The following is an 11920-nucleotide window of genomic DNA, read 5'->3' as shown; positions in this document are numbered from 1 at the left end:
TACTAGAAAAGATTGCCAGCTTTTGCTAATCAACACAAAAAAATCCCATATACAATATCCATAAGCTAACCCTAACCAGAGACCAAAAGCAGCATTTTCAAGGTGACTTTTAAAGATCTATGACTGAGCGTTGCTGTTTGGTCTCTTGGTCAAAGACTATCTAATCGGCTCTAAAACTGACCCACCACTTCTCAGTTAGCACTTCCTTCCACTTCCCAAGCTCCTCCAACCAGACACTGACAACCACTGACATGAGGATGAAAAGGATAAAAAGTTGCACAAGGGAATGCAAAATTTAAACAAAATAATATTTTTTACTTTTATTGTTTGTTTGTTTTTTAATTTTCAATATTTATCTTGATTACTACATTTAATTTTATACATATATATTTTTTTATAAATATATGTAATTAAAACATCAACTGTAAACTTGAAACATATTTTAGGTCAAATTTTGGGTGAAAGTTTCTCTTCACTTTGGTTTGGTGCTGGTACAAGATCAACATTAAAATGCTTCCGGATCAGATCTGGCTGGCATAAAAGGAAGAGGAGTCGCAGTCACCTTCCACAGCTCCTGCAAAAATATATATAACATACAAATAAACAACTTATTCCACTTGATGAAAGTCATCCTTTATCACAAACCCACTTAACCGTATTGGATAAAAATGAAACCTTTTCACTGTTTGCATGTTATATTTTCAAAAAAAAAAAGTTATTGTATATTTATTTTTAAATGGTTAAAAAATTGCTTTTTGAGAATTCCAAATGATGAAAAATACTTTTGGTACCATAAATCGAACATAAGAGGAAAATTGTCTTTTATCAAGCAGTTTAAATACAAACACTGTCTTGCTGTAAGCGGCATGTTAGCATATCATACTGCAAACAGTGGTATCAATCAATCAATATGACACTCGCAACAGTGTCTCCAAAAGATTAACACTGGAGTAGCACTTTGTACTACAATAACAAAAGCAACTCTGACGTGCATTTAAATGCATTTACAGTAAGTTACTGCAAACAGTGTCATTTGAGGTTTATGATCAAAAATAAGCATTCAATAAGGTTAAAAAATAGCTAATATAGACTATACTGCCAAAAGTATTTGCTTCTCTGAATTCACACACATATGAACTTGAGTTCCTAATTAGTTTAAATCCTTCCAGAACCACATTTCTGAGGTCAGACACTGAATTTGGTTGAGGAGGCCTGGCTTGCAGTCTTCGCTCTAATTCACCCCAAAGGTGATCTATTGGATTGAGGTCAGTTCTTCCACACCAAACTCACTCATTAATGTCTTTATGGACCTTGCTCTATCCACTCATGTGCAGTCATGTTCAAACAGGAAGGGCCATCCCCAAACTATTCCCACAAAGCTGGGAGAATTAAATTGTCCAAAACGAGTTCATTTAACTCCTGAAAAACAACCCCACACCATAAATCCCCCTTCACCAAACGTCTTGTCCTGGAAACCATCAAACCTAGACTCATCCATCGGATTGCCAGAGGGAGAAGCATGATTTGCCCTTTCAGAGAACATGCCACCATTGACAGTTGACTGATTAATAGTTGCTAGTGCGGAAATTTCTTGACTGGACTTGTTGCACATCCTACCACACTGGAGTTCACCGAGCTCCTGAGAGTGATCTATTCTTTCATAAATGCTTGTAGAAGCAGTCTGCATGTCTAGGACACCTGTGGCCATGGAAGTGATTGGAACACCTGGATTCAATGACTTGGATGGGTAATACTTCTGGCAGTCTAGTGTATAAAACTGTAGTTATGGTCAAATTATGTTGGCTAATGTTTTACTCACCAGTTGTTCTACACGTTCATATAAAATAAACTGATCAAAGTTAGAAGGGAGCTGATCGACTCTGAAACTACATCGTCCGTTCTCCAGGTCCTGAAGTTGGTTCATACAGTGGATGAAATGATCATAGGCTTCACAGGAAACATCCATGTGCTGCAAGGTGAAGTTCATCCTTGAAGATAGAAACATAGTCACTTAAAAAGTAGAAGTAGGGGCGGCTATGGCTCAGGAGACAGAGTGGATCATATGTACTAATGAAAAACTCTGGTGGTTTGAGGCCTTGCTCCTCCAACCTGGGTGTCAAAGCATCCTTGCCAACATTCAAGATAGTGTGAGATTGTGAAGGCTAGCTTAGGTACAGAAAAAAGCACTCGTGTGAATGGAGGAATGAGGCTTGCAGTAAAAAGGACCTTGGAACGTAGAGCTTAGGGTTAGGCTAACCCTTAAAGCCATTACACACTGAGCGTGTGGCAAAAACCAGCGACACAAAATATATATATATAAATAAAATTGAATTGAATTGAATTAAAAAATCCCAACTTTTCCAGATCCAGACTTGTCATGTAACATCTATACAGACTAAACATTGTGTTTTTGCAGAAAATTTGTCCTGAAATAATGTACCTAGCACAGGGGTGGGCAATTCCAGGCTGTGAGGGCCGGTGTCCTGCAGGTTTTAGATCTCACCTTGGGTCAACACACCTGAATCATATGATTAGTTCATTACCAGGCCTCTGGAGAACTTCAGGACATGTTGAGGAGCTAATTTAGCCATTTAAATCAGCTGTGTTGGTTCAAGGACACATCTAAAACCTGCAGGGACACCGGCCCTCGAGGCCTGGAGTTGCCCACCCCTGACCAAGCAGATAACCAGCTTCAAAGCATAATGTCTCCACCTCCGTGCTGGACTGAAGGGATGGTGTTTTCTGGCTCAGCATTTCTCTTCCTCTAACACAGCAGGTCAGGCTGTTGCCAAACTCGACTTTGGTCTCATCTGACAGCAGCACTTTCTCCCAAGCGTTCTCTGAATCACTTACAAGTAGAGTTAGATTTCCTGAAAGCCCACAGTTTTCCCATAGCTTAACTTCTCGACATTTTTGCCTGGTATAAACAGTTCAGTATTGCAGACAGTTTTAAATTCTAAGAAAATTATTCCTTGTATATTTCTTCTTCTTAACATCTGAACACTACAGCTATAATTGTAGATCACGGACAGATCCACACAGTACCCTTTGAGGCTGAGAACTTGTGGCCTCCCTCTCTTGTAATGCAAGTGTACTAGCCAAAGGTGGAGTCCTATCATGTGATATGAAGCGGCTAAATAAGTTGTCAAGTTAATTACAGAACATTTTTGGTAGAGGTAGTGAGATTATTTGAACATTTAAGCAGAGTTTTAAAACCTTTGTTTTGCCAACACGGCGGTCAGAGTGCAGCCTTACACAGCAGTCGAGCTCCTCGGGCATCGGTTTAGAGCTGAGACACGTCCCAGGCTCCGGTGAACGAGGTGATCCAATAATGTATTTTCTACTCTGTCCTTGCTCAACCAGCAGCATCGAGCACGCTTACTGATGCTGTTTCAATTTCTTACCTCAAAGTTGCCTCAATGTCATTGACGCTGAGAACTGCTTCATGTGTTGATGCAGCTTTACTGTGGTTGTTACACTTTCTTAGCCTCTCATAAAGTTTCAGTTTTCAGGCCCCTCTTCTGTGGAACCAGCTTCCAGCTTGGATTCAGGAGACAGACACTATCTCTACTTTTAACCTCCTAGGACCTGCGTCCACATATGTGGACATCACATTTTGGGTTATTTAGACCAAAATACAAAATTTTGCTCTACAAGGGCCTGAGTTCCACTTACGAGGACATTATGCTGCCACTGATCTATCAAAATTTAAAACAAACGTCCTCATATGTGGATCTAATTTTTCTCAGAAACAAAAATCAGGTAAAAAAAAAAAAATCTGGTAATTCTTTGTTTTTACATTCATCAGGTCCCAATCAGCCCAAATAGCAAAGAGAAATTAAAAATGCTGCCGTGGAAGAGTTCGGGTCTTAGGAGGTTAGTCAGGGCTGGATCAGGTGACCCTGAACCCTCCTTTAGTGACGGTTCGCTCCTCGGGGTTTCCCATAATGCACAAAAAGCTTTTTTTCCTCCTTTCACTTCCCACTACTGCATATCATTACCGTGTATCTTCTCCCATTGTTTGTGTTTTGTCTCAGTTGTTCTGCTTTTCTTTACCCTCACACCCAACCTGTTGTGCGATTTCTATTACAGAGTCTTGACTTAACAATATAAAACACCTTGAGGTGACTACGGTGGTGAACTAGCACCACATAAATGAAAATCAATTGAATTTATCGTCGTAGTTGGGTGGAAGTTAATGCTCTGTATGTTTCATGCTGAGTCAAGTTTAAAGTTTGTTTGCTTGCAGAACCTCTGGGAGAAATATTAATCCTGTACATTTTCTCATTCTCGTGTGAGTTGGCTGACCCACTATTTTTATCAGCTTAAGAAACATGATCATTCCACTGTGTATAAGGCCAAATATGCTCAGGTATACTATATATGTTTTCACCATACCTTTTCTCAATGGAGATGAAGACAGTGCAGGTGTGTGGAAAGTTGCTGCAGAGTCGGTGCAGTGTTCGGAATAGGCCATCCGTCAGATCATCATCATAACAAACTGGTGACACATTAAGAAATCTAATTATTGCTGAGCTTCTGCATTTGACGGTTCCATAAATGACTCTAAAGTCTGAACTCAAAACTGTCTCAGTAAATAACTGCTTTTTACAAATCGCTTCACGAGTTGCTTCAGTTGCTCAGCAGTCTGGAGCCTCCTTTGCCACATACAGCATCTCAGTAGTTCACACTGTGTGCTACTCTGGGCTTTGCATGGTAGCGTTTCTGACAACGAACTGGTGCTTAAACCTCGCTGTGAGGCACATAATTTTAAAGGTTTGCCCACAGTGTCTTGTCTAGAACCTTCCCACCTTTTTCAGTAACTCTTTCAGAGTAGAGCATACATGGTGAAAAAGAGCTCTGATCTTTTAGAGATGTCATCCTTAAGACTTACCATCAGCAGCAATTATGATGCTAGTGTTATTCAGATCTGCTACCTCCTCCTTTGTCCAACTAAACTCCACAGCAGCATCTGCAAAGATCAGACAAAGGAAAGTAGTTATCGTACTGGTTTCTAGTTCGGTGTATTGGTGGTTAACCAATCAACTCATACATCCAAACTGGAGACTAAAGTCTGTTACATCCATCCAGCCATTTTGCGGTCAAGCAGGCCGCATTCTGCGCAGAGAAGCCCAGTGTTCCCTCACTCCACCCACCACCTCCAGCTCATTGAGGTGGGAATCAAGATTTTTCCCAGCCAGCCACGAGATGAATCTCTCCAGCGAGTCCAGACTCCTGAGTCCCGGGCCTCTTCCCAGTAGGACACGCCAAGATTACCTCATTAAGGAGGCATCCTAGTCAGATGCCCAAACCACCTCAACCGGCTCCTTTCAACGTGGACGAGCAGAGGCTCTAATCAGAGTTCCTCTTAAAGAATCAAGCTCCTCATCCCATCTCTGAGGGAGAGCTCAGCCACTCTTTGAAGGAAACTCATTTCCGACGCTTGTATCTGTGATCATAGGTGAGGGTAGAAATGTAGACTGACTGATAAACTGACAGCTTCGCTTTTATGCTCAGCTCTGTCTGTGCCACAGCAGATCAGTACAGCATCGCATCACTGCAGACGCCACCTCAGTTCCTTCGTTATTCTCTTGCTCCCCTCACTTGTGAAAAAGACCTCTGAGATACTTGAACTCCTGCACTTGGGGCAGTATGTCCCCGGGGCCCTGCCACTGTACAGCCGTTTAACCTAGTCAGTGGCTTCACCCCCAGTGATGGTGGTATCTACCACCAACAGGTTGATTTCACACAACTTCTCTCTGCACAGTGCGAGGATGTTCTCTTTCCATCTGGTCTGCTCCAAGTGCATGAATGTCACTTTGATCATGAAGATCCACAGCAGCCTGACCACAGTGAAGCCACAGCTGCTCTTTTCCTTTATCGCCTGCTTGGGGCAGTGGAGCTGCTACAGCCTGTTCCAGCTGGTGCCAGCATGTGATCCGGCTTCCACAACTCACCGCAATCTGCCAAAATCCTAGAAGCTGGTGGCTTTGAGTATAAGCTGGGCATGTTGCAGCCCAAGGCAACACAAGCAGACCCAGTGACTGTCATTACAAACACAGAGTCAAGCCACAGACTCTCTGCTTCCTCTGGTGTAAGGAAACACAGACAGCCAGTCCTCCAACACCCGAGATATTTCCCTTCTTTACTCAAAGAGACCTTCAGATAAATACTTTTACTCTGACAATAACATTCATTCTATACTAATTTAATGCTTGCTACTTTTTTGTATAATGCAAGTAGGACTCAAAAAGCATAAAACATAACTGTGATTGGTCTTTTTTCATTATCTAATCTTACAGTCACAGTAAACTTGTAATAAAGAATAAAGAACATTCTTAGAAAGAAGTTTCACAGTAAAGGTAGCAAAGGTTTCTGACCTCTGAGATGTGGCCCTGAGGTAAGCTTGCACAGGCATTGGTTGGTCAGATGCAGGTCTTAATAACAGTGACAAAACGTTGAATATAAATGTCTCTCCTGAAACTCTGCTTTAGAGGATGGAATAAAGGGAGGAGACAGTCCTAAAGACAATCACCGTTTTTCCTCAATCCATCTCTGCGTATCCAAGCAACATTTTCTGAAGTGCTGTTATTGTCCAAATGTGTCCACACCTATCTTTGCACAGCGTGTTGGTTTATAAAATGACATATCTGTGTTACCTGTGCACAGGTCATCCTGAAGCCAGTCCAACTGCCTTACTTTCACCTCGTGATCTGACGGAGAGACAAGATTGCATTAAGTTTGATGAATCTTTGCAGTTTGTCATGTGATTTAGAGAGTGAAAGGATGGAAATTTTAATAACTATACACACACACACACACACACACACACACACACACATATATATTTATTTATTTATTTTTTTAAGCTACGTAAATATATTCCAAAGCCAAAAGGCATGGCTGTGGCCCAGGAGCTACAGCAAAGTGTCCTTGGGACAGATACTGAGCCCAAACTGGCTGCATGGTCTCCAGCAGTGTGTGAGGTCTGTACACCGAGGGAACCCATGAGTAGCTGATTTGACAGCTTTCTCACCTGCAGACTTCAGCATGTGTTTATTTAACGCTACATTTCTTTTACACATCTGTAGAAGGTCTTCTCCCACATCTGTAAAACAAAAATGAAAAAAAAAAGCCCTAAACAAACAGTCAAATATTTGTTATTCGATCTAAGTCCTGGACAGTGTGTGAAATAAGAACGAACTGTTAGGTAAGTTTGCACTGCCCACAGCAGCTAACAGTGGTTTTCACTAACCCCCATCTCCTTGTTTGCAATCTTTATTTTCCTTTCACTGGATAACAAAACAAAGCCCACAGTGCGAGCACTCAGCATCCGATATGTTGCTGGTAGTTTGTAAATGTTGTTTGCAGTGTTTAAGTTTAACAACAGAAGAGTACGTGCTTCAAGGTATCGTACCTGTGCAGTAGACTGTTTTAGCTATGGTTGCTGTGATGATGCTGGTTAAGCCTGTCCCTGCTCCTAGTTCTAGGACTGTAGCTCCTCTGAACATGACTGGGTTTGAGAGGATGAAGTCCACCATGAATAATGCCCCACGCCACACCTGACGTGAGCAAAGAAGACATGAGCTGATGCTGTATTTGACTCCAACTGATTATGCAAAGAATTTCATGGTATACTTCAGGAATACACTTCCATTAATATAAGATAAATACTAGTGGATGTAGACAATTTTCAAAAAGTCCGTCTAATCCAATTTATTTTCTGGCTTTATCAGATAGATGCAGTGGAGACTGACAGGAAACAGAGAGAGGGGGAGACATGCAGCACAGGGCTGCGGGTCAGACTCAAACCCAGGCCGGGTAGAATAAACTCACCTGTTTGCCAACATCCTCCATGGGTGTGGCCATCGTGTGCTCTGTGAATAGATTGGACACATTTATTAAACACATCCAAAAACTCTCCTCGTGTCTCCAGGTCTGTGGACATGACCCTGTTATGATACTACTGTCATCTTCCTTTGTCAACTGACTGATAAAGTTTGTGTGTTTGTATCCAGCAGCTGTTTTAATAAACAGCTCTGTCAATGAGTGAACAGCATGGGCTCAGGAGATGGAGCAGAAAAACAAACAGTGAATATGAGTTTAAGGAGGCTTGTAGTAGAAAGCGTTTGAACAGAGTAGAAAGTCCTACATAAGGACCTGTCCAGTCTATTTATCACCTAGGATGTCAGACTATTCATTTTTATTGTTTTTTCATTAATTTAGTCTTAAATTAAAGAAAACATGTGCAGGTGCTGGTCTGTGTATGAAGTATAATTCATTTGCAATTTGCTGAAGTTCTAGAGTTACAAACATGTCTTTTAATGGTATCTCTGATTTTCACTGTCCTACTCAAATGAATTCAAATGTGTGCTGACAGGTGTGAGTTTGCTCTCTAACAGCTGATGCTGTCTAAACCAGGTGAAAACATTTTACTGTCATTTACATGAAGATGTGCATTACACGTGAGAGGCCCAGAGCATGAGCCTGTTCCATTATCCAGTTTGTACAATGAGTATTGAACAAGTTTGATGCCAAACTGGAAATAAAAGTAGTTTACCTTTAAAGAATAAAATCAAGTATAAAATGTGATTAAAAGAAGGAGGAAGATGATCAAATTTTAGCCTGTGGGAGTCCAGAGGAAACAAAACCCGGGAGTGGAAGGAGTTTGGTGGGTAATCAAAAAAGGGAAGTGGAGTCTGGGGAAGAGGGACAACTTAAAGTCACTGATGTGGTTAAACAACTGTACAGTAGCAGGGCCTGTGCGGTGGATGAGATTCGCCCTGAGTTCCTGAAGCCTCTGGAGGTTGTAGGGCTGCCCTGGCTGACATGTCTGTGCAACGTCGCGAGGAGGTCTGGGGTGGTGCAGGGGGGACCGGAGGGTGTGCTCTATCTAAAGAGGGATCAAACTTCTCAGTTTGGAGAGGAGAGCTCAAAGCTGAATCTCAGATTCAGGAGGAACAACGTGGTTTTTGTCCTGGTCTTGGAACTCTGGACCAGCTCTTTATCCTTCCCAGGGTATTGAAGGGTGCGAGGGAGTTTGTCCAACCAGTCTACATGTGTTTTGTGGACTTGGGGTATACTGTGGGGGTTGCTTCAGTATATGGGGTATCTGGCCACACACAGGCCATTAGTCCCTACACAACTGTAGCGAGACTTGGTTTGTGTCCCCAGCAGTAAGTCAAACTCATTACTGGTACGTGTTGGGCTCCTCCAAGCCTGCCCTTTGTCACCAGTTCTGTTCATAGTTTTTATGGATAGAATATCTGGGTGTAGCCGAGTGGTGAAGGGTCTCCACTCAGGATTTCATTTTGGTTTTTTCCCTTTCATTTTTTTGCAGATGATATGGTTGCGTTAGCTTCATCAGGTGGTGACCTCCTCCCTGCACTGGAGAAGTGTCCGGCTGAGTGTGAGGCAGCAGGAATGGGAATTAGTACCTCCAAGTCCATAGTTTCTCAGCTGTAACAGGGTGAGTGCTCACTCTGGGTGAGGAACAAGTTACTGCCCAAGTGGAGTACAAATATCTCAGGGGCAATGTTCCCTCTAATGTTTCATGTGTCTGAGCGAACACACAAACTCCCTGAGCGTCCCTTGGACCACTGTGAGCGACAGCAGACGTGTGCACTGTGGTCACGCCAGCATCCAATCCATCCAAGTTACGGTTTATTAAAATAATCAAATTGCAGCATTTACATTTATGTTAGACGACTTTTAATTAACTGGAGACTGGCTGTTCCCTCTAGGCTGCACACGTGTGCACTGCTGGCACGTCTCTGCGCACAGAAAATCTGCGTTGCGCACAAAAAAAAATCTACCTGAATTGAAATTAAAATGAATACTTTAACAATCCTGTTTTGCAGTGTTAGTCAGTGACTGGCTGCTCCCGTATGGGATCAGAACGATGCCGCCTTATCCCACAGTCCAGCCAATGATGCGATTCACATTTGTATATACGCAGCTGATCAACGTGGTTGACAGGCTGTGACAGCGTCCTTATGTGCCGACACCGGTGTTTTAGCAAAGCGGCTGATGTGGAGTGAAGCCACGTTAATGACAACGTGTACAACCATTGGAGATGTGAGCAGGACAGACGGAGCAACTGACGGAAACAGTGTGGACTTTATACCAGTTTTTAAACTGTGTTGATCGGCCACGTAAAACCAGAGTTATGATAAAATATCTGCAATGTTTGTTTTTCTTCCTGAATACTGTCGTTGTTTATATTTACTGCGGGAAGAAACGGTAAAAACGGCGTTTTATAAGGAAAACGCTCGAAAGCCTGAGATGTGAGAGATTTGAGACGTTTAGCACAAATCTTGTGTAGTTAGTGTGTAGTTAGTGTGTAGTCAGTGTGTAGTGTAGTCAATAGTGTTGTTGTGTGTCAGAACAATGAGGCGCCTGCTGAGTGTTACAGGTGTTACAGCAGTGACACATCTGCTGTTGTCAGGCCTGCAGGTATCAGGCTGATGTTCTCCTTCATCTCATAGTGGACAGGAATTATTTTTTGGAGCGGCACAAATAATTTGTGTGGCATCAGATTTGATGCAGAACAGCTGATTGTTCTGTAAATAGTTTGAAATGTTTGTTTAAAAACACCTTGGCTGCATTTTTAGGTAAACAGCTGCAAAAAATGTTGTTTGCATAACTCAGTAACTTTTTTGAAGAAGTAACTATATCATTAACTGCCCAACATTGGTCATTATTTACTGTATTTTGCAGACAGAGTTACAGACTCATAATACAAGTCAGAGCAAAAAAACAGAAAGTCGTGTTTTCAAAATTGGAGTTCAAGTTATTTTTACTTCCAATAGTGTTAACATGCTACAGGTCATCAACAAGATTTATTTAAATTTTCATTGTAAGTGGGCTAAAGCAGTTAATTAAAAGTAGTCCAACATAAATGTAAATGCTGTAATTTGATTATTTTAATAAACATGTAACTTGGATGGATTCGATGCTGGCGTGACCACAGTGCACACGTCTGCTGTCGCTCACAGTGGGATCGCTCAGGGAGTTTGTGTGTTCGCTCATACACATGAAACATTAGAGGGAACATTGCTGGCAGATGAATTTGGGTGGTGTCCGCAGTGATGCGGATCCTGTACTGAATTGTTGTGGTGAAGTGAGAGCTGGGCTCTCCCTTAGAGATCAAATCGAGCTTTTTTTGTCAATTTGTTGTGCATACAATTGTAGTGCAAGCAAAATGAAGAGACGTTTCTCCAGGCGCAACAAATATGATAACACACACACAGACAATATGCAAACCCTCCCTACACTCATCCATCCCAGACGTATCACTATTAAATCCTCACCTAAAGTTTACAGTTAAATAAGTAAATAAATGTGTGCGAATGATCAGTAAGTAAAAACTTTAAAGTAATCAGAATATCTTTATTTTCTTTGTAACAAGTACAACAAAATTAAGTGCAGTTTAAATAAAATTACAAAAGAATAAAATAAAAAAAGGAGGTATGTTAAAGCGAATTGTTAAATGTTTTTATGCTTACCATCTCTACATTGTTTCAAACTGTAGGATCAAAGACATTCCTTTGTCTCTGACCACCTCTCCAGACACTGGTTTTATTGTAGATACATGCTATCTGAAAGATCTGTTTGTTGCGTGGTAAGCTTCCTGCTTTTATGATCCTTTTGGTGAGCAGGAGGTCACACAAACACACCCCATCACACACACGCACGCACACGCACACACACACACACACACACACACACACACACACACACAGGTGACCACGAGCCATTCAAAACACTTTATCAGCATTGTTGTCAATGCGACGGGATGGTATCAGGATACAACTGGTTTCTTTGCTCACAGCACTATGCTGAGGTTTCCTGTCTCACAGAGGTGTCCCTGGACTCTCTCTGCAAAGGTGCGTTTCGCAGTCTCATCCCCTGCACTTAA

At 41.9% G+C, this 11920-nt stretch overlaps 1 protein-coding gene across 5 annotated transcripts in view; it reads right to left on the bottom strand.

The window, feature by feature from the left end:
• Positions 1–363: 363 nt before the first annotated feature.
• Positions 364–11920, bottom strand: part of mettl22 (methyltransferase 22, Kin17 lysine) — a 27368-nt gene continuing 15811 nt past the window's right edge. For all 5 annotated transcript variants that reach the window (XM_026187683.1, XM_026187682.1, XM_026187686.1 and 2 more), the window contains 8 exons: positions 7837–7877; positions 7418–7562; positions 7037–7108; positions 6660–6713; positions 4895–4972; positions 4399–4501; positions 1820–1988; positions 364–574 (listed from right to left, as the gene is read on the bottom strand). In XM_026187683.1, the coding sequence (XP_026043468.1) occupies positions 506–574; positions 1820–1988; positions 4399–4501; positions 4895–4972; positions 6660–6713; positions 7037–7108; positions 7418–7562; positions 7837–7877 (731 nt within the window). In that variant the 3' untranslated portion in view covers positions 364–505. The remainder of the gene's footprint in view (positions 575–1819; positions 1989–4398; positions 4502–4894; positions 4973–6659; positions 6714–7036; positions 7109–7417; positions 7563–7836; positions 7878–11920) is intronic.

The sequence above is a fragment of the Astatotilapia calliptera genome, chromosome 12, assembly GCF_900246225.1.
Source record: "Astatotilapia calliptera chromosome 12, fAstCal1.2, whole genome shotgun sequence".
Taxonomy (NCBI): domain Eukaryota; kingdom Metazoa; phylum Chordata; class Actinopteri; order Cichliformes; family Cichlidae; genus Astatotilapia; species Astatotilapia calliptera.
Note: the sequence above shows the minus strand (reverse complement) of the source record. Positions and strands in the feature narration are given on the sequence as shown.